This window comes from Theropithecus gelada, chromosome 8 (genome assembly GCF_003255815.1).
Source record: "Theropithecus gelada isolate Dixy chromosome 8, Tgel_1.0, whole genome shotgun sequence".
Lineage (NCBI taxonomy): Eukaryota > Metazoa > Chordata > Mammalia > Primates > Cercopithecidae > Theropithecus > Theropithecus gelada.
The window spans coordinates 63547360-63573710 of record NC_037676.1 but is presented as its reverse complement, the minus strand read 5'-3'; the positions used below and the strand labels follow the sequence as shown (position 1 = coordinate 63573710).

Here is a 26351-nt window from a genome sequence, read left to right as displayed (position 1 = left end):
CAATCTACTCATCTGACAAAGGGCTAATATCCAGAACCTACAAAGAACTCAAACAAATTTACAAGAAAAAAACAAACAACCCCATCAAAAAGTGGGCAAAGGATATGAACAGACATTTCTCAAAAGAAGACATTCATACAGCCAACAGACATATGAAAAAATGCTCATCATCACTGGCCATCAGAGAAATGACCTATGGTTTTGAAAGTCAAGATAGTGACTACCATTGGGGTCAATCACTGGTACACAGTATCTCTGGGTCACAGTTACTATTTTTTCTTGATCTGCATTTGGTTTACTAGATGCTTTTACTTTCTGAAAAGTCACTGACTACACATTTATGATTTGGGTAGTTCTCTCAATGTACCTTACTCGTCAAAAGAGTTTTTACACAATTTACACAATTTTACACAATTTACACAAAAATTAAGTCCTTTCAAATATAAAAATCCAGCAATTCCCCTCCTCAGTATCTACCCACAGGAAAAGAAGTCATTAAAAGGAAAAGATATTTGCACATTGATGTTTATAGTAGCACAATTTGCAATTGCAAAAGTATGGAATCAGCCCAAATGTCCTTCAATCAACAAGTGGATAAAGAAAATTTGATACTTGTATACCATGGAATACTCAACCATAGAAAGGAACAAACTAATGGCATTTGCAGCAACCTGGTTGGAATTAAAGACCATTATTCTAAGTGAACTAACTCAGGAATGGAAAACCACACATCGTATGCTCTCACTCATATGTGTGAGCTAAGCTATCAGGATGCAAAGGCATAAGAATGATACAGTGAACTTTGGGGACTCATGGGGAAGATTAGGAAGGGGTTGTGTGATAAAAGACTACACGTAGGGTACAGTGTACACTGCTCAGGTGATGGGTGTACCAAAATATCAGAAATCACCACTAAAGAACTTATTAATGTAGCCAAACTCAACTTGTTCCCCAAAAACCTATTGAAATTTTTTTTAAAAAAGGAACTGTACAGTGGAATTTTGTCTTTGGGCTATAAAGGGTTAACAATTCTTGTTTTTGTTTGTGTGTTTGTTTGTTTTTGAGATGGAGTCTCACTCAGCCACCCAGCCTGGAGTACAGTGGTGTGATCTTGGCTCACTGCAACCACCATCTCCCGGGTTCAAGCAATTCTCCCATCTCAGCCTCCAGAGTAGCTGGGATTACAGGCACCCTCCATCATGCCCAGCTAATTTTTGTACTTTAGTAGAGAGAGAGTTTCACCATGTTGGCCAGGCTGGTCTTGAACTCCTGACCTCAGGTGATCTGCCCACCTGGGTCTCCCAAAGTGCTAGGATTATAGGCATGAGCCACCACGCCTGGCCTTATTTGCTTCTCAGCAACAAATGTTCTTCTTTGGTGAATTTGGACTATATGTTACCACTTATTTATTCTAACAAAGTACACTTTCTCCCATGGTGGAACACAACAAAAAGTCTAAGATCTATAGTTGGCCTCAAAGGCAATTAGAATTTTATTGGAAATTGATATTTGATTGTTTCGATCAATGTTTTTCATATTCTTATTTTGAAGGGATGATTTGTCGCTCTCCTGCTACACTTAGTCAAAGGAATGTAGGGAGGATCAAATAAAATAATGTTTGTGAAAGTATTTTAAGTGCCAGACTAATAGGTACCATCACTGCTATCATCATCATGATCATCATTACCATCAACAGCAGCATCCTTGTATTTACCCTAGACTAGAAAAGATGAGTTTGACATATTTGTCATTCCTTGTGGTTATTTTGCTTATTTCTTATATCATGAACACTAGCCTGCCTCCTGAGCTAGAAATTCCCACATCAGGGAGAGCCAGTATGTGGCAGGATTGCCTGGGTGCCATCCACACTGAAGGAAAATCATGAATCAATCACAGTAATCTTTTACAGCTGAGCATGGCATTTGCGTCAGAATTCTTCTCAATACTGCATTTTAATCGTTTAAATTTGATATGTGAGAGCAAACCTATTTCCCATCCTGACCTAGGCTCTAAGGCTATTTCTGTAGAGGTAAAATTACAGATTTATAGCATTAGAAGATGAGAAGGGCTGTAAAGATTTATGAAGTCCAGGGTTTATTAAGTGTGGTCCTTCAGCCACCTGCAGCATCATCTGTGAATTTCTCGAAAATGTAAATTCTTACCCTCACACCCCAAACTACTGAATCAGACACTCCAAAGCTGGGATTCTAGAATCAAGGTTTTAACAAATTCTCCAGTGATTCTGGGAGTTATAAAGTATGAGAACCACTGCTGCAGTCCATTCCCCTCAGTTCTTGCTCATAAAGAATCTCAGGTGTCCAGGTGTCGAGCAATTTTCCCAAGCCGATCCATGGAATTAGTTGCCTAACAGAAACAATAACCAACTTTCCAATTCCCAGGTGATATATTGGTCAGTAAGTTTAAAAATGCAACAAAAAAGTCCCTCAAATTTCTACCTCCTTAAATTTCTAATTGGAAATGCTTGTCATTGCCTGGCATCTTTTGGGGACTACCTCCCAACATGTTAGTCTCTATGGTTCAGGTGTAGAACCTTGGATGGGCTCAAGATCTCATTTAGCCAGAGAATCTCTCAATCCCCTCATTCCTGCCAAGAACGCAGACACTAGAGGTCACATGTACCTGAAATTTTCAGTCTTCATTGTCACCTTATGAAAAAAATCCTGACTGAAAATAAAGTCAGTACAGAGAAAAGTGAGACTGAGAGATGGACAGAAAAAAGTGATAGTTTTCATGACACAGTTTCAACCTCAACTCTGGTCTAGCTCAGCCTGGAAGATACAGTGAATTGGCCTGTTACGTAAATGGCCTCCTCTTCTCTTGTGTTTACTAATTCTTTTGCAAGGGCATTATTTTTAACACCTGTAGTTTAATCACCAGAGAGGGTGGGCTATGCAGGGCAAGGTTCTCCACCGAGTTTCTTTCCAACAGGGTCCCTTCAAGAATGCCAAATGCTGCTTTAACTCTGATGCTAGTTCCCCTAGAACACTGACAGAACTAGAAACTTGTAATAGTCTCCATTTCTGCTAATATATTACATAGCATATTCAGAACAGAGTCCCTGGACAGCCATACCACACTTCATTTTACAATAATGAGAGGCAGAGATCTCTTCTTTGGTGCACTGAGAAATATTAACCGGGAACTAAACAATTCACAGAGGCCAGTCCTTTGTCAAGATCAGTCTCCCCCAGCTGTGTCAAGGCCCTTAATACATTCTTCTCATGAAAATCTTGCCCGACGGAAAGTAAGATGGAATGCTTCTTCTACCACCATGCTCCTGCTCCGTCTCCTCCAGTTTCCTCTATGCCCCCACCACCTGTGGTTTGTGGACACAATTCTTAGCAGAGTTATCTTCCTTCCTCCACCTCCCCTCAACCCAGAGCTCTCTAGATGACACCCCCACCACTGCACTGCCATGGTTTCTCTCCAAAGCTCCAGTTCCTTAGTTTCTGTCCTTATTCTTCTCACAGTTTCCTGTCCTGATCTCCCCTTTCTCCTGCTTCTCATCTAACTTGTTCATGATATGTTGCTCTTCACGTGGGTTCTTTTCTCAGTCACTGCTTCTCCCTCCCTAGGTTTTTTCTGAATGATCTTTTCTTTCCTCTGATTTCAAGTACCACCAAATCTATGGATCCATCCTAAACCTCTTCCTCTTCCTTCAGCTCAGATTTAATGTAAATGATGAAGATATCCACAGTATCTTAAATTCAGCATATCTAACCCCTAAAAATGCTCATTACCTCCCACACCTGCCCATTCCTGTCTGCACGATCTCACTGGTCAGCATCACCATTCACCCTTCACCTTAGCTTCACACTTGACCTTCATCTTTGACTCCTCCTCCACCACTTCCCACGCAGCCAACCCTCAAGCACTGCCTTATCTTTCTTCCTATTTAGTTATTGAATCCTAGTTTAGATGCTTATCATTTCTTACGTCAATTATTGCAGTTGCCTTTTAATTGGTTCTTCTGCCTTTAACCCCTCCCTGCTTATAGCCACCAAATTAATCCCATGTGAAATAAAAATCTGTGTTGCCATCTTGCTTCCGTATGTCCAGGGGCTCTCTAAGTCTGCAGGAAGAGAACAAACTCCTTAGCATGGTGCAGGGGCACACAAGCTCCTTGCCTGGCACTTGTGCACTCCAGAAAAATTAAATTAATTCTGTTTCTCTCTCCTACTGAGCTGTCTCTCTGTCTTTGTCCATGTTCTCTCCACTGTCTGTAAGCACTTCCTGTATCTTCACTTACTATTCCACTCTTACCTGCTAAGTATCAGCTGAGGCCTGACCTTGCCCAGGATGCCATTCCTGACTCCACATGGCTAGACTGGATTCCTCCTCTGAGATTTTATTAGCTTGGTGCATGTCTCTTTTTCCAAATATTTTTAAGAAATCATTTCTTTGTAAGTCCGCCTCTGCTTTGAACTGTGACCTTCCTGAGAACAGGAACTGCATCTATTTATCTTTGTGACTGACTGGAAGTAACAGCTTAGTGACTGCTTCCTAAATGGATGAATCAGAGGGCTGGTGAGGTTTATAATGCATGGGAGTCCGAAAACACCATTTATCGAAAGTACACCAAAGATAAACCCATTTAAATGGAACTATTTTAAATGGGCCATACTGAGCCTGCCATCAGAATCACCAGAGTGTCATTAGCCCTAATTATCTTCCTGAATTTAATTGATACTTAACAAGGTAGAGCATTAGAGGAGATATTTATTCCTCTAATATTCATATCATAACATAATGCACTCTTGCAAATTCAAAATTACAGCTTTGTGACCTGAGGAGGTAAAACATAGTTTGCCTAGAGAAAAAGTGTCCTTCAAGCATACCCGGAGTGTTAAGAAAACATGAATTAAGAAACTTCTTGACAAAATGCAAATATCCTTTTCCGTCCATCTGTTCTATCTAATATTATTTAATACATGAAAACTGTAAAAATTAATAAAAGATGCCATAAATGTTACTGCTGAAGAGAGCCCTACAGGATGAAAGAGGTGCGTTTCAGCCTCATTAATCACCACACTGCGAAGGCATTGGGAAAAGATTCATCCCTCATTTGTCAGGTGATAATTAAAATGATCACACAACATGAACAGAAAGAAAAAGTTCCTCAAGGGCCACTGTGTGGGCAGGTGACACCAATCTCGCCCTAATTCATTATCTATAGTGAGCCGAAATAAGGAACTCTTTTGTTTAGGGCCAGTGAACAGGCTGGTAAGGTCTAATTTTCAGAGATCCGAATTAGAGAGCTGGGGCTATGGAGAGTGATTTCATTTAAATGAGTGTACTAGAGCCACATGGGCCCACAGACAAGGGTTGGCCTCTTCATTCTTTCAACAACGCTCTAACATTGAGTGGCCATTGGCTGTCTGCCAGGCATGCTGCGTGTACTATTTGATTTTCACTATAAACCTCTGAGGAGGGTACTGACACCACATTTCACAGACGAGGAAACTGAGACCCAGAAAGTGAATAATTTGTCTGAGGTCTTCGAGGAGCAGAGCCAAGATTGAAGCCCAGACAGTGGGCTCTACTCTTACACACACCAAAGTGTGGTTTGTACCAACAGCAGCAGCATCACCTGGAAGTGTGCATGAAGTGTAAATTCTTGGGCTGTGCTCTAGATCTACGGAATCAGAAACTCTGGGAGTGGGGTCAGTACTTCGGGTGATAACTAACCCTCCAGGGGCGTCTGCAGTGCTTAACGTTGATATCCATCACGTTCTTGTATAATACCAAGTTTTAGGGCAGGGCTTCTCAAACTTTAGCATGCGTACAAATCATCTGAAGGATTTGTTGAAATACAGCTCTGATTCAGTAGGTCTGGGGCAGAGCCTGAGAATCTGCTGGTAGTGCTTCTGGTAGTGCTGGTTTGTGGACTACACCTGGAGAAGTAAGGCCCTAGACTGACTGTAAGCACCTGGAAGCCAGGTTGGCTTTGTTCCTTGCTGTACTCCTGTTTAGAAGACTAGCTGACCCAAGTTTTATGTTGGATGAATACACCATGAGTCAGGATGTCTGCATGTCTGACGTATGGACTGCAGAATTGGTGTGAATATATTAATACTGCTAACTTGAAATGCATCTGCCCAACCTGTCAAAATTTCTAATCACAATGTGATCCATCACTAATACTCATGAACTACCATTGCCCATTGATGTGACAGATTTTTCATTGTTCTAATCTTTTGAGTGAATATGGCACTTTGAATTTGTCAAAGGGAAGTGAACAAATCATGTTTTGGAAAAGGGGGCAGGCTGTGGGAAGGAAGCCAGAGAGAATGAACCAAGGTTTGAGGAGTATTAAAAAGAGATGCCAAAGAACTAAAAACAGAATTACCATTCAACCCAGCAATCCCATTACTGGGTAAATACCCAAAAGAATATAAGTCATTCTACCACAAAGGCACATGCATGCATATGTTAGTCACAGCCCTATTCATAATAGCAAAGACATGGAATCAACCTAGATGTTCATCAACAGTGGACTGGGTGAAGAAAATGTGATAAATATACACTATGGAATAGTATGCGGCTGTAAAAACAAGAATGAAATCATGTCCTTTGCAGCAACATGGATGCAAATACAGGCCATAATTTTAAGCAAACTAACGTAGAAACAAAAAATCAAATACCTTACATTCTCACTTATAAGTAGGAGCTAAACGCTGAGTACACATAGACACAAAGAAAGGAATAATAGACAGCAGGCCCTACTTAAGGTTGGAGGGTAGAAGGAGGGCAAAGAACAAAAACCTACCTATTGAGTATTATGCTCACTACCTGGGTAATGAAATAATCTGTACACCAAACCCTAGCAACATACAGTTTACCCATGTAACAAAACTGCACATGTACCCCCTGAGCCTAAAATAAAAGTTGAAAGGAGAAAAGCTTAGTTCTCATAACACACAAAAAAATTAAATAAATAAAGGACACTAGGGAGATAGGTGATTTCCAGTTGGCTAAGGCTCTGAGCATTGCTCCACATTCCATCCTACCTGGACTAAAAGTTAGAAAGTCATAATTTAGGGTCAAAAAACGGAAAGAGTTGGAAAAGCAATGGACCTCCTTTTCTACTAAAGTGGCTCAAAACTGTTGGAAGAAGTTGAATCAAAGTTGATATAAATGTTATAAAAAAAAACTTTAACAGAAAAAAAAAGTCACACGATAAACCTTGAATGAAGAGTTAATGAATGGATAAAGTGTTCAGAATGGCTAGACCATAATGACGTGAGCATGAAAATGAGAAAAATCAAAAAGTAGATCGCTTTCTGGATCTCCTCCAGAAAGTGAAAAACACACTTTTCTAAATCCGTGACAAATATCTGGGTCCTTCAAGGAATCAAATATTTTAAAATATTCTACAGGACACAAGACTATAGCTCTTCTTAAGTGAAACACTTGAGCAAGGTAGCTCTTGAAGTATCTGGGTTGACTGAACATTGATAAACACAGTACCTTGATTGTAATTACTGGGCTGCAGTGATTTATAAAAAATAATTCCAAAAATTGATTTTGGACACATTACAAAGCTCAAGAGCAGGACTTCAGCATGTTTCTCATTCTGCCAGAAATCCCCAGCAGAACTGAGAATAATGCTGAGCTGTATTAAAACGGTAGCATAAATATTACTTTGTTTGATTAAAATTTAAACAAATTGTAATGAACAGATACAACGGCTCTTTTAGACTTTATATTGACCACATTTAAAGATCAAATGGCCCAACAGGAGTACATGACTTTCAAGCATTCTCAAAATTAGTATTTTGACTAAGATCTTTTGAACTAATATTTATAGAATATTTATGTAACTGGTGCAACTTAATATTCTAAACAATGACAATTATTCAAAGCATTGCTCTAAAAGGAGGAATTTATAGTACATACACTATTAGCATTTCATGACTGACTCATACAGGATAAATTTTGACGTAAAAATCTGATGATCCCTAAAGAGAAGCCTTCGATATGATCATTACAATAACTCATTAATAAGTCTATGAAGGGCATAACCAAACTCCATGCACATACCATTTTTTAATGATTATGGTCAGAAGCAGTATTAATTACCTTTTAAAGCACAGAAATACAACTGGTAGACCAAAATAGAAGACTATCCCCTGCTTGCTAGCCCAGTGCCCATCACCTCTATATTACCTAGAATCACATCCATTTTGGGGTCTATTGGGAATAGAAAACACAGGTATGTATCCTGATTCAGAATAAACGAAGCTCCTTGATGTTACATTGTAATAGCTTTTCCAAAAGAGATTCCAAACATCTTTTGCTTATTACAGATGCTCTGATATGCTGCCCAGCCACTGAGAGGGCTGCCAGACAGTTGTCAGATAACAGCTCCCATTGGAACCTCTGGCTGAAGAGAACCACTTTGCCCAAGTTTACTACCTTTTCCTAGGACAGCCAGCACACAGTGACTGAGTGCTGTGTGCATATAAAGGCCCCGACTGTTAAGTCCACCTGTAAATGCTCGTTCTGGCTTCAGAATGTCTGAGGCATCTCTGAAGACGACTGAATCCCAGCTTAACTTCTCCTACTGTCCAACTTTCTTCTGTGGTAGCTTCCCCAACAGGTGTTGACCCAAAGAGCACTCCCTAATAAATCTTTGGCATGTTAGTCACAGCATAGTCTGCTCCCCAGATAACTCAAAATGTAACAATTAGTAATCAAAGAACCAAACATGTAGCAATTACTAATCAAAGTTCTCCTTGAACAACTGTCTTTATGGAGAATTAGGGGCCATGGTAATAGGACTAAAGCTCCGGATCCTGGAACCATGCAAAGTGCATGATTGACCCAGAATGACCTTGAATTCTCACTGCCTAAAGATTGAGCTGTCTGGGATGGGCCCAACCACCTTGTCCCTGCAGGAGGTATTGTATTACGTATTTGGTGGTAGAGATGGGGGAGGGTAGGGAAGGCGGGAGTGTTTCGTACCCCAAGGCCCAAAATTCTCCAGATGTTGAGAAGCAGGTAATCCTAGACAAATGCTATAAACAAACAGCTGAAATCCCAAACCAGATGGCCTAGCACCAAATTGGACTGCTTAATTCCCCTGACAAAGCCACGTTCTCACACCTACCCTAGAAAAGGCAGGACAGCAGAGAGAGCAAGTTCTCTGCACTGGAACACAGGATCTCCCTCACAACCTCCCACATGTCCAAAGGATGCCTGGCTTCTTCAGGTCTCTCTGAGGGCGCATGGGAGGAAGGAAGCACGTGGCTTTTCTTCTCTCATTGATGCTGGCTGCATGTGGCTTTTCCTTTCCCTATTAAAGTCTGCCAGTAGTGTTGGAATTTATCTTGAATTTTTGTGGCTAATAAATGGACACCTGTATAGGGCCCTCCTTACACAATACTGCTGACCACAAAGGAATGAACTCTGCTTAGTACCACTCATGGCTTTTCCAAGACATCAGAGAGGTTAATGGCTACCTGAAAAAAGTTGCTAGGAGAGCCATTAGTAGATTGACCAGGGCATCTGAATATCCCAGAACCAGAGAGCAGATAGCCTGAAGTGAGACGTTTTAAGTAGCTGAGCAGAGTTGACCATGCAGTGTGAGCAAGAGCAGAATTGTCTTCAGTGACCCTGAGTGCTTCTTCAGCATGGCCAAGTCAACAAGCTAAAAGCATGGGGTGGTGGAGCCCCTATCCTTGATGAAGGAACTGTACCCCAGCTCAGCTCCCCAGGGACCACGGGCTTCCTCCCCATGACAGGAGGGCTATTCCTTAACCAAAGTCGTAGGACATTATGAAATTCATCTTGGACCCTGGCGTATGACAACTGGAGGCCCAAATGGGACCCAAGTTGCACCTCCGAAGGTCCTCTAGTATTTTCCACAAGAATAGCTTTGATTTATGTACAGTATTACCTTTTAAAACACATTCACATGGATTAATTCAGTAAGACCTCAGTAGGTTCACATCAACCTACTGAACCTTTCAAGGGACGTATTAAGTGATCCATACATTTTCAGGAAGAAAAATTGGAACATAGGGTTGGATAAAGGACATTTTCCTTACTGATTTAAGAAAAAAATTTTATAAAAGGCTAGAACTTGAATCACAGCTACTTGCACATGTAATAAATTATCTTTTTTTTAAAAAGATAAGATTACATGCAGCTTGTACAGAAATTCCTGGAAATATGGTCAGCATAATTTAAGCACATGATCTAAGCCCTGAAGCTTACTTTAAAACTTCCTTTGATAAAAGCTCTAAAGAGAGAGAGATCAGATGTTCAGAGGCTTAGGTGAGAGGAGGTTGGAGGAAAGGAGTTAGAGCTAAGAGGAAGTGACTGATGGAAAAGAACACAGAAGTCTATGATTAGGCAAGGCAGGATGCTCCATGTAGTCTGTACATTCAAAAGCAATTTTACAAATGTCCCCCAAATACACTGTATGATGTGGCCACCCAGGACAATTTGGCATCCCTGGAGCAATGTGGACTTGCTGTTTCTCTTCTGAAATGCCTGCCCTACTTCTGCTCCTCTGGGAAATAGGATACGTTTCAATAAAATAAGATCTATTCAATATATACATGCTTATCAGAGGCCCACTAGGTGCCAGATATTTGCTGGGGGCCAAATAGGAATAATCTGTAATGTAAGAAACAGACCCACCAATTATTGCAGTGGAGTGTAATGGATGATTGAAATGGGTCTTAGTCTTGTACTTTGAAGAGCATGAGTAATGACTACTTGATCTGAGAATGTCATATTTTGCTATATACATAGTTGCCTATAACTGCCATCTATGGAGGGAGAGTCACTCCATCGAGTTAATCTGCCTATGAAATTAAGAAGGGACATGAGTTTTATCTATGCTGATTCGAAATGTCTCCAAACCATGCCCTTAATTTGGTATAGTAATAGTAATTTGTAATAATGTGTCACCAGAAAGCTAAGCAGCATTGCCTTTCTGAGTTACTTCTCATAGAATCCCAGATCCTTAGAAAGTAGAAAGAACCCTAGAGACTAACCATTCTACCCTCCATGTAGCCCAAAAACCTCTTCTCCAAAATCCTGATAGCTGGCATACAAACAGGAGGGGGTTTCATCTGCTTCCTTTGTTTGCACCGACATGATCCACTTAAGCGCAAGCTTGGTATCACATTACACTCTTGGAAGTGGTGATCTGCAGGGTGCACTTCTGGGGCACAAAAATGCTTCTAAAAGCCCCATGTCACCCCTGTGTATGACATGCTCATAAAGCAGATGTTTCCTAGTTTTAATTTTTGTGAACTCTCTGATGGATTAAGCCAAACATCTTGCAGTTTTATTCATTATTGCTACAGTGGATAATTTGTGCCTGGGGTAACAGTAATTTGGAGTTATTAATGAAAATGAAAGATAATTTTTAAAAGTATCTAAAACTCTGGCTGAGACAAAAACATGGAGTACTCACATGAATTTAATCCAAGTTTCCTTTTTCCACTCCAAAGGATAAATATTACTTTGGTTGCAATAATTTTTAAAAAGGGATGTTGTCACACATGGTCTTGTATTGTGCATTCATTGAACATACCTGCAACCCTTCAATGGCCAGTTTAAGGATTGAAGGTGTCAGTTTGGAGGCTTGTTTGAAGGAAAAATTACTCCAGTCTATAATTAAAATGAAGCCATTTATCTGAAGCTCCGGATCTTCGATTAGGACTTCCAACGACAGCAAGATGGCACGAAGGATGTCTGTGAAGGAGTTCCTGCAGCCAGAGCAGAAAGGAGAGCTGTGTGTGAATATAAGCAGGTGATAGCACATTGCGTGCTACAGTACTGGCCTCCGCATGCCACTGCTCCATGATCCCAGTCTGCAGGGTCACATTGGCATCCTGTACCCAAAGGGACTGAAAATACATTTGCTAAACTTCACAGCAATAATGCTTCAAGACTTGCAGGTTGGACACCTCCCTCGGATCTGCACCCCAAACTTAATGAGATGACCCTCCTCTGTGTTCCTGTGGCTTTCACCACAGCCCCAGTTGCATTTTGTTGAAATACATCCCTTACCCATCTCTCTCCCTCATAGAGCTCTGATGTCCTTGAGGGTAGGCATTGGGTCATAATCATAGTTGTTTCCCCAGTACCATGAATCATTGCTGAACAAATGAGGTGAGACCTCAATCAGAGGTGTTTATTTTGATGAAACCTCTTTTATTTCCTCTGTATTTAAAAAATCCTGCTAAGGGTGTAAAAATATTCATGCCATTGATGCTATTTTTTAGCTTCAATTCTTGGGTAGAGAAAAATAAAACAGGAAGAATAGCTTATTTTCAGTGAAGGTCTATAGAGTGTGATTTGGGAGGGAATTTGCTTTGAGTACATCAGTAACTATGACAACAGGCAGACCTGAATACAAACTAGAGTGACAGCTCTCCAGTGCTGTGTGTATTCCTCCACATCACATATGCCCATTCACCAGGTGATTTTTGTTTTAAATAATTTTCAGGCATGAAGAAGTGATGGCAAATTCACTCTGTTTCTCTCAGTAAATTATCTGAGCTATAAATCTAAGATCTTAGAGGATCTCTAGATTCAGTGTTTTTCTTTGGTGAGCAGGAAAATATGAGCTTGGATGGCAAGTGATGGCAAAATCTCCTACTCCCTTCAAGTTTTCCTTAAAATCCGAAGCCAAGTCCTCTTGTGAAATTAGTGTGAAACAATCAGATTCTTAAGCATTCCAATCTGGTTCAAATGCCAATAACTCCAGATTAGAAATCAGGAAATCTGTGATAAAAATGTAAGCCAGGGCCGGGCGCGGTGGCTCACGCCTGTAATCCCAGCACTTTGGGAGGCCAAGGCGGGTGGATCACCTGAGGTCAGGAGATTGAGACCCGCCTGGCCAACAAGGTGAAACCCCGTCTCTACTAAACACACAAAAATTAGCTGGGCATGGTGGCAGGTGCCTGTAATCCCAGCTACTTGGGAGGCTGAGGCAGGAGAATCGCCTGAACCCAGGAGATGGAGGTTGCAGTGAGCTGAGATCATGCCATTGCACTCCAGGATGGGAGTTGCAGCGAGACTCTGTCTCAAAAAAAAAAGAAAAGTATGCCAGTAAGAATATATTGAATGCCTGGTATAAACTCAGTGTTATGCCTCATGCTTAAAGTTATAAATTAGAACGTCCTATTTCTACTTTCAAAGAACTCTTAATTTGGTTGGGGTGGGGTGGTAGATTAGCAATATGAAAGGAATAAATACAATTTGAGTAGTCAGGGAAGAGTTTATGGAGGGATGAAGGCTTGAGATAATCTTGAAGAATGGATAGGAATTTTATGGATAATTGGGAAAAGAGGGAGCAAAACTTTTTCAGGAGAGAGAAGTGACACAGATGAAAAATAAAGATAGTAGCCCATTCTGTTTCTGTATAGTTCTTCTCACTATAAATCATTTCCTTATATTAAGCCACAATTTTCCTCCTTCAATCCACCCAGTGGGGGTAGTTCTGCCATACGGAAAAAACCCTCAAGTCTCCCCACACCACACACTTTCAACTATCTAAGCATGGTGGTCATGATACCCCACATAATCTCTAGACTTAAAAAAAAGTTGTAATTTTAACCATTTCTCATAGAAAATCGTTCTCAATACTCTTTTTGTCATTATGGTTTCCTTTCAGATATATTCCCTTTTCATTTCTAGAGATGTCCCATTCCTGTTGTTGTGGAACAGGTTTTCACTGGGACTTTGTACGCTTTTGTTTTTCCTTTCACATCAAAACAATTATTCAAAGATCCAAGTCTTTTTCAGAGATACAGCTTTGTTTTGGAAGCAAACATTGATTTAAGAGGATCAAGGGAGCAAAGATTATGAGTTTAGGCAATTCCAAATGGAAATGCCCAATTGGTAAACTGGAAATGAGCATTAGGGCATCAGGGAGTCTGAGCCTACATAAGCTTTCTTAGGAAGAGCGTAAACACAGAGAAAGTCAGGATGGAAAGGTTAAGCCTAAGGTAAAGCCTACATACAGTACTGCGGTTGAAGGTAGAAGAATTAAATAATAAAAGGGGAGAGGATCAAGGGTGTGTTTAAAAAGAAAAAGAAGAAGAGAATGTTTCAAGAAGCAAGGGTATGATAGATTGCATTACTGTGTTACTGATACCAATTCTTCACTTATCCCTGCATCCACACACTAGCTATGGCCTCATTGAGGATGCAGTGTATTTTTTGTCTCTTGTGCATGTGATTTGATTTGACAGTAAACATTATTAGTAACTTTAACCACTGGCACCATGACAGGATGCCAATTCCAAGTCTAGCTCTTAAGAGACTTCAGATGTTACCACTTTTCTCTTGCCCTTCTGCCATTGCCACAGTAAAAAATATGCCATAGCCAGCATGCTGAACTGTGAACAAGGGTGAAAGACACACAGACCAGTGACTCCCCAGCTAACTAGCAGGTTTTCATTAGAAGTAGTGCCACCTAGGTGAACCCAGCCTAGATAAACTGCAGCTACCCACAGGTGCATAAACAGCAATAAATGATTGCTTTCTTAAGCCACAGAGTTTTGAGATGGTTTGTTACATAGCAATAGCTATTCAACAGCAAAAGGTAGTTAACAAAGTCAAATGGAAAGGAAAGATCAAGGAGAATAGAAAGGAGACAGGACCATTGCATTTGACAACAAGTTCTCTTTGGGGGCTTGTGGGAGAGCACTTTTAGTTGAATGGTGAAGATAGAAATAATTAATTTTGAAGATCTTAAGCAAATTACTTAATCTCTATTTCATTTTACTCCTTTAACTACAAGCTGGCACATCTTTTCATCACATATCCACACTTATCCACTCCAAGAGAAAATACTGAGCTCTGCCTGGAAACCATTCTATGCATTTTGGAGACCAGAACCTTATTGCAGGACAGGCACTGGCAGTGAAGGAAATGTTATATTCCTGGGATGATCCCAGGAGAAAAATAAAAGGATTATGGACTTCATTACAGTTTCCAAATGTTTGAATGCTTTACTTTTCCAGAGAAACTGGACAGGCAGGAAAGAGTTGCATGGACTGTGTCTCAAGTCATGAAGCTTCGCCAGTGTGGAGGAGTGTGAGCCTACCTCTTAACTTAGCTGCAGTGATTACCTTGATTTTCTTAGTTCTTGGCTTCCTTGTATGAATTTCCTTATTGTTTTCCTCTTCACTTTTTACAACATCCTCTGACTTCTGGAATCCTAGCTTTTTAAAATTTAAAATGGCTATCAGACCAAATAATTTATGTAAATACTCCACCCTCAAACACGTGGAGCATAACTCCCCCTCCATAAGTGAGCTGAGCATCGTGGCTTCCTTCAAAGGGTACAATACAGAAAGAGGAAGAAAGGTTACTGTACAGTGGAGAAACGCTACCTCAGCCAGGTGATTCAGTTCAACCTAGCCAGGGATACATCATGTTGACTGTATTTATTCTTCCTAAGGTGATGAAAATGGCACTTGACCTCTATGATCTTCCTCCCAAATAAATATAACCCAAGAGTAATCACGAGAAAAACATTAGACAAATTCCAATTGAGGGACATTCTACAAAATACCTGACTGGTACTGCTCAAAATGGTCGAGTTTATCAAAAAACAATGAAAGTTTTAGAAACTGTCACAGCCAAGAGGAACCTAAAGAAACATAAAGACTAAAGGTAATGTAGGATCTTGGGTGGGATCCTGGGACAGAAAAAGGACATTAGGTAAAAACTTAATCCAAATAAAGTATGGCCATTAATGAATAATGTATTAATAATGGTTCATTAGTCATAACAGTAACACTGTCCTAATGTAAGGTGAAAATAATAGAGGAAATTAGAAGGCAGGACATAGGGGAAGTCTCTGTACTGTCTTCACAGTAATTGTGTAAATCCAAAATTGTAAATAATAAGTTTATTTTTTAAAAATAGATGCCTTCTAGAGTTTATAATCTACCATAATAAATCTTCATAAATATTCTAACAAGAATTCTAAGCAAACCAAAATGGACATAAGCAGTTCAGCTACTTTATGCAAATGGCAGAAATGAGAACAGAAGACATTTCTAGAGTTTCTTCATTCTACCAAATCATTTACATTTATATATGGTTTAACTCCAAAAACTCAGGGGGAAAATTTTTTTGATTTACTTTATTGCCTGCAATCACAATTCTATCAGAGTATTTTAGCACTTGTATCAAAATGAACTAACATGACAAATGGATATTTACATTTCTCCCACCCTTTTCTATAATTTGCATAGCATTTATACAGTCAGTTATGGATATTAGTTTTGAATTAATTATAAGTTCAAATGTGATAATGTATGTGAGAGGACTGTGTGAACTGCAAATTGCCAGTGAAATGTAAAGAACTCTACTAGCAGAAAATAGGAAACTTAAACTTTTTCCCCATAAAGGATTTTATACAAATTAGGACTTAGTAAATGTTTATCTACAGGGATTTCATCATTATACTGTGAGCAGTTAGAGATTATGAATAGTGAGTCATTTTTAGGTTCTACTGCTGTACATACGAGTTAAGCACCTGAGGCTTTAAAACCAGCCATCCCATTACTGGATATATACCCAAAGGATTATAAATCATGCTGCTATAAAGACACATGCACACGTATGTTCACTGCGGCACTATTCACAATAGCAAAGACTTGGAATCAACCCAAATGTCCATCAGTGACAGACTGGATTAAGAAAATGTGGCACATATACACCATGGAATACTATGCAGCCATAAAAAAGGATGAGTTTGTGTCCTTTGTAGGGACATGGATACAGCTGGAAACTATCATTCTCAGCAAACTATCGCAAGAACAGAAAACCAAACACCGCATGTTCTCACTCACAGGTGGGAACTGAACAATGAGATCACTTGGACTCGGGAAGGGGAACATCACACACCGGGGCCTGTTATGGGGAGGGGGGAGGGGAGAGGGATTGCATTGGGAGTTATAGCTGATGTAAATGACGAGTTGATGGGTGCAGCACAGCAACATGGCACAAGTATACATATGTAACAAACCTGCACGTTATGCACATGTACCCTAGAACTTAAAGTATAATAATAATAAAAAAAAAACCTAAGTCAACAGCACAATACAAACGAAATACAAAATAGTGGAAATTAGTAAGTTCTTACCAATGAGAAAGTATTCAAGTTTCAAGACATGGCCCACTTGTGTGTTGAGTTTTTAGTGGAGATTCTAGAACTTGATCCCAGGGCTAGACTCATAAGAAAAATGAGGCTATAAGTGATCAGATAACCATGTAAAGATATGATGGGGTTGAAGGTGACATTTTGTTTAGAAGGAACAAGAGGCAGCCTCTTAGTCAATTCCGAAATCACAGGGCACATTCCTATACTAATTTATTGTGCTGCAGCAAGAAGTCTATTACAGACAACTCACAAAGTGAGAGAAAACATTTGCAAACTATACAACTGACAAAGGACTAATATTCAAAATCTACAAGGAACTCCAACAAATAAGCAAGAAAAAGACAAACAACCCCATCAAAATGTGGGCTAAGGACATGAATAGACACTTCTCAAAAGAAGATCTACAAAGGGCCAACAAACATATGAAAAAATGCTCAATGTCACTAATTATCAGGGAAAGGCAAATCAAAACCACAAACCTAACCTTACTCCTGCAAGAACGGCCATAATAAAAATATAATAGATGTTGGCATGGATGTGGTGAAAAGGGAACACTTTTACACTGCTTGTGGGAATGTAAACTAGTACAACCACTATGAAAAACAGCATGAAGTTTCCTTAAAGAAATAAAAGTAGATCTACCATTTGATCCAGCAATCCCACTGAATATCTACTCACAGGAAAAGAAGTCATTATAAGAAAAAGACACTTGCTCATGCATGTTTATAGCAGCATAATTTGCAATTACAAAAATATGGAATCAGCCCAAATGCCCATCAATCAATGAGTAAATAAAGAAAATGTGGTATGCCATGGAATACCACTCAAGCATAAAAAGAAATGAAATAATGGCATTCACGGCAACCTGAATGGAGTTGGAGACTATTATTCTAAGTGAAGTAACCCGGGAATGGAAAACCAAACATCGTATCTTCTCACTTAGAAGTGGCAACTAAGCTATGAGGATGCAAAGGCATAAGAACGACACAATGGCCAGGCGCGTGGCTCACGCCTGTAATCCCAGCACTTTGGGAGGCCGAGGCGGGCAGATCACGAGGTCAGGAGATTGAGACCATCCTGGCTAACACGGTGAAATCCCGTCTCTACTAAAAATACAAAAAATTAGCCGGGTGTGGCAGTGGGCACCTGTAGTGCCAGCTACTCAGGAGGCTGAGGCAGGAGAATGGCGTTAACCCGGGAGGCGGAGCTTGCGGTGAGTCGAGATCCCGCCACTACACTCCAGCCTGGGCAACAGAGTGAGACCTCATCTCAAAAAAAAAAAAAAAAAAAGAATGATACAATGGACTTTGGAGACTTGGGGGAAGGATAGGGGGCGAATGAGATATAAAAGTGTACACATTGGTACAGTGTACACTGCTCAGGTGATGGGTGCACCAAAATCTACTAAAGAACTTATCCTTGTAACCAAACACCACCTGTTCCCCCAAAACTCTGCTGAAATAAAAACAAAAAATAAAAATTTTTTATAAAAAAACTCTTTGGCCAGTTCTGTCTTTAAATCTCTTGACATCACACTTAATATGGTGATTTGCTTTTGGAAATTATTTAAGGTCCACCACAAACTACAAAGCGGTTTTGCAGAGGATTTTCACCAGATATTCGTGTCTTGGTTATAGGTGCAAAAACATTGCATCCCACCACATGTCTTCCTCTCTTCATCTCATTTGAAACGTCTTTCAAAATTACTTACTAAAATAACCATGATGTGGTTCTTACAGTTACAGAGTGTGCTTTGCCTTTCCTCTGATAATGATGTCTAAGCCAAGGTGGAGAGGCAAATATGCTCCTTCTGTATGTCTGCTGATGTATTTTGGCCTCTAGACTGGGGAAGAGTCCTCCTTTGGTAAACTGGCAATAGGGCCTGTACTTGTAAAAGGTGATTGGGCTTAACACTGTGGATCTGCCACTCACCAAACATGCAACCATCCATACAAGACTGAAGTTCATCAATGGACAATTTCCTGTTCCTTACACTTGTAGGGTTATTGCTAGCACTATCCAAAATAATATGTGTGAAGAAGCCTCCTATCCCAACAGGAGGCAGTATTTGTATTTACATGAATTATAGAGATATCCCTCTTAGTCACTGTTTTCATGATGATGATGGTAGCCGGACAACAGGGAGTATGCAAATTTTGTTTTGTTTCCAGGTGAGCTTATTTTCTCCTCTTCTAGGCCTGTGGGTCTTTGAAAAACTGTCTAAAATGGGAATTCATGTGAGACACTTTCCTAAATGGTTTCTAATAATTCTTACATAAATCAGGTTTTAGCTGAATGTGTGCCATAGTGCTCCTAAGCAAATAAATCCTTATTTCTCAGTGAGGTAATCAAGGAGAAAGAAAAAAAAATGTGCTCTGAAAATATGAGATTCAAGAAGTGTGCTAATGAAAAATGTTTGGCTTTGCTCTAGTAGAATTAAAGTTAGCAAAAGGTTGTATTAAATTTACTACTCTGAATCTTAGCTGGAAACTTAAATTAGACAATCACTTTTCTCAGCAAAGTTGGTCACAGAGAGAACAGAAGCCTGGATTTAACTCTATCTCACATAATTTGATGAGGCTCACATTCTCAAGAAGAAAAAGGAAAGATGGAAGGGAAGAAGAAAAAAGCAAAAAGGAAGAAAGAACGGGAGAGAAAGAAGAGGGGAGGGAGGGATAGGGAGAAGAAAAGAATGAAACGAAAGGAAAGGAAAGGAAGGAAAGGAAGGAAAGGAAACGAAAGGAAAGGAAACGAAAGGAAAGGAAAGGAAAAATCCTGCAACCAAATTTTCATCTCTTTGAATTTTATCTTATTTCAATCAGTACTGGAAACTTTTGGATTTGTGTTAGCATGAGAATATAATTCTCTGAAATACCAGAATAATGAGTTTTCTAACTTATTATTAATTGTAATTCAAGAATACTTGGCCTTCAAAACCTCAGCATCAGATTTTTAAAAAATATATTGAATACTATTATATTCAAACATCTGATAACACACAGGTGGAATTTTAGATAGGGAGTCAGCTACATTGTTTCAAACTGCTTCTGAATTTTTGGTTCAGTTCAGTTCACAGACGCTTGACTAAGAATAGTGTTTATTTTATAAAAACAGCTAGAGTCATTGCAAATGTGTGTCTCTCTACCAAGTATGGCAACAGTATACAGGGAGAGTTTGGGGACAGTCATCCTCAGCCGCAGTCCACCCCTATCTGACCATTGCTACTGAGGACAAAACACAAAGGGAAATGTTCTTGTCCAAGAACAAGGCCCTGATTCTGAAACAGTATAGAGAATATCGTGACAAAAACAGTGAAGACGGTATTCTCTCAAGGACAGCATGGAAATAAGAGCCTGTGTTTCTCCAGACCACTCCTGGCAGGCCTATCCATCTCCGGATATAGACACCAGAGTGCAAAGCATTCGTATCCACCACTTAAAATGACACTTGAAACTAAAGCTTTTAAATTCCAATCTGCCAGGATATTTTTTCATCTGTGTTTCTGTGGAGAAATAGAGTATGTATCACTGTGTGTGTGCATGTGCAATAACTCATCATTTACAGTTAATTTCCCTAGATGTTGTCTGTCCTCTAGTTCTTTGGTTTAAATAAAGCAGTGGTTTGAATAAATAAAAAACCAACATTTTATCACATTTGGTCCAGGTGCTTCTATAGTCTCCCAAGAATTGAAGAGAATGAAATTAGTGTCAAATGCATCTATTTCTTCACTTCAAAATTTAATGCAATTTCTTACTATCCAATGTCTTCTTTTAAAAATGTTGAAGTACCTGCAACTGCAATAAGGAGTCAGGAGGCATTTGTTCAAAGATTTAATGATTCTGTACGCTGCGGAAGACACAAAGAGAAAAAAGTAATTTTACTTTCCTGTTAATAGGTGGAAATCAGTAGGAGACAGTAAAATATATGTGCATGGGAGGCAATGAGGGTTCAGAGTTCGGCAGAGCCTGATTTAAATCCCAGCTGTCCTATGTAAGCTTAGCAAGTAACTTAATCTCTGTGTGGTTTCATTCCCTCATCTGTAGAAGGATCACAGCACCTATACCTCACTGGTATATGCAGTGCACATAAAGACTTAGCAGCTCATGATAATGCACAAAAAGTGCTGATGGTCATGGTAGTCTTCATTATTACCTGAGTAAATATGACATGAAGGAGAAAATAACAGGAGTTGCAAAGTGCTTGGGAATTACAAGAAGGAGAGATCACTTATGATTGGGGAGTTTTGGAAAGTTTTCCATTGGGTCATGAGAAATGGGGAGGTTTGGACACTGGACATAGAAGGGAAAGGGCAGAAGGAGCCACATAAGCAACAGTAAGAGTTTAGCGTGTAGACACCATGTATTGGAGGAATGCAAAGTTTTCCTGTGCCATGGGGCAAATGAAAAGGAAGGTAAAAATAAGATCAAGAATGTGATTGTGATTCATCTCATTCTGCTTGGTGGGAGAACTGCTGACTGTTATGCTGATGAAGGAAATGATGGATTCTGTGCCTCAGGGAGATTTGGACTGGCAGCAGGAACTGTGGGTGCATCAAAGGGAGGGGACTGGAGTCTAGCAGCTCAGTTAGAGGGAAGTGATGCAATACACTGGGTAAGAGCTGAATGGAAATGATAGAGATGTGGGAGGAACCATGAAGGCTAGTAGCCAGGACTTAGGTACCAATTAGATATGGGTGTGAAGACAGCAAGGACCGAAGGAACTATGTCAGGCAGGAGGTGAGTCAGAGGTGCTGTAGTTGTGTCTAGTTCTTACACAGTAGAATCAGCACCCAGCACAGTATCACACAATATTAATATTAACATTACTTGATATCAGGGTTGTCAAGGGTTACTCAGAAGTACATGGGCTGGTGGGGTCTACCAAATGTGATAAAATACCACCACAAGCAGGTGCCATGTCTGCAAGAGAGAATATTTCCTCTCTTATTTATAACAAAGGAATGCTTGCCCTGCTAGTCTAGACCATCAGCTCCACCCAAGCTGGGAGTGTGATGTATTTGCCTTTGAATCCCTGGCAATCACCAGTACCTGTACATAGTAGATGCTCGGCAAATGTTTCTTAGCGAAAGAAGGAAGCTAGGCATGGTGCCAACTTGCCTTGACCAACACTGAGATCACTAGTGGTTGAATTTCCTTACTCTTCAAAGTTTCTCATGTTCATTGTTGATGTCTGGTGTGTTTCCTTAAGCACTTTTTCTATTATGACTCATAGAGAACAATGTTTTACTGAGCACCTTGGGTCGAAGAGGAGGAAAAGAAGCAGATTTGATTCTGGTTTAGGAGAGGGCCATGCCTGCATTCACATAAGGTTAATGTAGTGTGAATGCAGTCAGTGATAAAATGCAGTCAAGAGCTGTGAATAACAAATGTTACAAACAGGAAGGCTTGTATACCATGAGACTCTCAGCCACTGGGAAAGATCTGGTCCTCAAACACCACTTTAAGACAGCCCAAAATACAAATGGGGAAGGGTTTATTTCATGTAGCTCTCTGAATGGAGATTGCACCAGGGCCCATAGAGAGCAGCAGCAGAAGAAATTAAAAACAAAACAAAAAACCATCCCAATGGAAGTGAGCTATGATCTTCCCATCTATTACTAAACAAGTATAAAAAATTAATTTCATGCTTGTCTATTCTAGTAAATCCCTTGGCTGAGGATCTGCCGGAAAGTAAAAACTAGGAAGAGTTTCAAGAATGCAAATAAGCGCTTAATACAGCTAAATTAGCATTGGTTTAAGCACTTCCGTTTGGGCAATTCTATTTTCAATTGAGGTTTACACCACGGTTTTTCTACACCCATAAACCAAAAGCAGGCAGTGGGTCACCAGATGTCTCAGCCTTCCTGTCTAATGACATAGAGTGATTTCACAATTCATGATGGACAGCATACACACACATATACACCCTGTAAACAAGCATCTTCTAAAATCACAAAAATATCACTTTGGGGATTATTCTTTAACTATTCCATGAAGATTTCTTGAGCACTAGGTGTGGAGTTAGGATCATATCAGCCTACTCAGAGCCACAAACAGCAAAATCTCCCCCCGACATGAGTGAATTAAGTAAGATGGTCACGTTACTCTTACTTCCAATGAAATTCAATTGACTCTTACTTCCAATGAAATATCAATATATATATATTGTATTTTTTGAGACGGAGTTTCACTTTTGTCACCCAAGCTGGAGTGCAGTGGTGCAATCCCGGCTTACTGCAACCTCTCCCCAACCCCCCACCCCCGCCCCCCAGTTCAAGCTGTTCTCCTGCCTCAGCCTCCCGAGTAGCTGGGATTACAGGTGCCGGCCACCACACACAGCTAATTTTTATATTTTTGGTAGTGGCGGGGTTTCACCATGTTGGCCAGGCTGATCTCGAATTCCCGACCCAGGTGATCCACCCGCCTCAGGCTTCCAAAGTGCTGGGATTACAGGCATGAGCCACCGCACCTGGCCAACATTTACAGATCTTGCACTGGGTCCATGGAAATGTGCTAGTCACTACCTGAAATAGAATATTCTTTCTCCTGAACCTATCTGACTCTTATAACTACAAAATCACTTTTGGAATAAGAAATTGGACAATATGATGAGGGTTTTTTTAAAGAAAAATATCTATCCTGTGGTACTACATTGCTTTGAATGATTTTACACTCCTGAGCTCCTTCCCTCTCGTTAATATTCTGCAATCACTCTTGCAATCAAGAGATACCTTTCTGAAATCATAAACTCTGATAACAGTGTGCAAGGCAACTTGAATTAAATAGTGAATTAGTAAAGCAACTCTCTAGGTATTGCCTTTCACGGAAAGCACACCTGTAACTTGAGTTAGAAGTGTACAGCATCTCGTAATTTTAATTAACTCAGGGAATTGCCTACTCCAATGAAAACTCCAAACCTCCGTATTTAATAAAGAGATCAATACATTCTAAAAGGATAACAAGATTTTACAACCAAGGGAAGTCTCAAGGCTCTAAAATTAGTTGCCTACAACGAGCAATCTCAACCCTGAAAAATATGGGTAATTCACACCTAATAGAAATGGATTGAACTTAGAGAGTCTGTAGTCTGATTTTAAGTTTTCAAAGTTGGTTTATCCTTTCTCATTTTACAAATTCTAGCCTTCTTAATCATAAGAAACTTAAACAGAGGCAGGCAATCAGATTCATGAAAGATTAGAAGGAGAGAGCTGTAGGAAATTATTACACAACTGAAAGAAAAGTCTTATATTCATAGGTAATACATTCAAGGCAGCTTTGATAGAAATGCAGCTTGTTGACTGTTTTGCAGGCTGGTATTCTTCTACCTGGGTATCATCCTTCAACTGTTTATCTTCCTCAAGAAACATCATGGTTATTAGATTCTTGGAACTAGTAGGATATAAGACTGCTGTGACTTTCACATCTCTGAGGCCCAGGAACACCCTGACCATTGACTGCACTATTTCTGAGTTTTGGCACCAATAACGCAAGGCTAATGGAAAGAACTCTGGGTCTTGACCGACTCCTGTAATGCCCAGTGGGGGCTAACAAGTAACAATAATGATAGGTGGCTTGATCATCCTTCAAAACCAGGTTAAATATATTCCCATGGCCCTGAGGGGAAAAGCTTTCTGCAAATGCTACCTATACTTCTTCCAGAACTGAGTATGTGCTTAACTTGGGCAGAAAAGTCCCCTTTGGAGGTTTCCAAAGTCATTTGGAGCCTAGAACGCTGTGAGTATGAGAGTTAATTGGCAGGACCAGAAGTGTCAGGATAGAGATGTAGGAGTTCTTAGGATTTTTCTAGAGAAGGGCCCACAGACACACCCATGGCGCCCCAGCCTAGCCCAAGTCAGGCAGGTCACGGAGACTGAAGAGTGGCCTCACCCTCTCCCTGCACTCTCTTCATAAACCAGTGGGCTGAGAGCTCTATTGGACGTACTTTTGTTCCCTGATCAGAACATAGGCTCCAGCCTAATTCTAAGAATCAGAAACAAACAAAAGATAACATTTAATAAGTTTACAAAAGAATAAACGTAGGAACATGGGGTCAACATAGTTCATTTAACAACAACAACAACAAAACCTAGTGGAATGGTTGACTTTTCCTATCCAAAGTGCTGTGTGTTTGGAGAATTAATTTTACTCTACCAGGTAACATTACCCACAGAAGCTCTGAGGCCTCACTGGGAAATTATTTTATGAAAGTGGTGAAAGAAAACGTTGGTTTATTTTACTTAATTACATCACAAATTATCACTTGGCAATTCTCTAAGCAATCAGAGCCAGTGGTAATTATTTATCACTGCTACTTAACAGTAGCTACACTGCAGGAGATACTGTAAAACATCAGCGTACATTCCCTTCAAAGTGGGTCCAAAATATCCTACACTCTGAATAGCAAACAGAATTTGGAAAATGTGTTCAATATGTATATAGACACAATTTACATATTTTAAATTCTCACACAAGGAGAAAATACAACATTTTAGGATTTGGGATTTTGCTGGAGAAGGATGTCAGTGCCTATATTTATCTTAACAAAATCTCAGAGATTGTTCTCAATAGAGAAATCCTCGAGGAGACTGCTTAGAAAGATCAGCAGTTTAATTTCCAAAGGGGAAAAGAGGAAAAAATGTGAATGCTCAGCCTCTGGAAAGTTCTATCTGAAATTTTGCCTCCCACTTTTTTTTTTTTTTAATTTATTTATTATTATTATACTGTAAGTTGTAGGGTACATGTGCATAACGTGCAGGTTTGTTACATATGTATACTTGTGCCTTGTTGGTGTGCTGCACCCATCAACTCATCATTTACATCAGGTATAACTCCCAATGCAATCCCTCCCCCCTCCCCCCTCCCCATGATAGGCCCCGGTGTGTGATGTTCCCCTTCCTGAGTCCAAGTGATCTCATTGTTCAGTTCCCACCTATGAGTGAGAACATGCGGTGTTTGGTTTTCTGTTCTTGTGATAGTTTGCTAAGAATGATGGTTTCCAGCTGCATCCATGTCCCTACAAAGGACACAAACTCATCCTTTTTTATGGCTGCATAGTATTCCATGGTGTATATGTGCCACATTTTCTTAATCCAATCTGGGCCTCCCACTTTAATCCTTGCCTGTGACAAGTTGATGACCCATTACCTATCCTTTTTCCATTAACTAAGTTACAAGGAGGGTTT

General features: G+C 40.0%; 1 protein-coding gene across 2 annotated transcripts in view; it reads right to left on the bottom strand.

Annotated features, from left to right (window-relative positions):
• Positions 1–26351, bottom strand: part of CLVS1 (clavesin 1) — a 228581-nt gene that overhangs the window by 125895 nt on the left and 76335 nt on the right. For both annotated transcript variants that reach the window (XM_025393208.1, XM_025393209.1), the window contains one exon: positions 11576–11750. In XM_025393208.1, coding sequence (XP_025248993.1) covers positions 11576–11750 — 175 coding nt within the window. The remainder of the gene's footprint in view (positions 1–11575; positions 11751–26351) is intronic.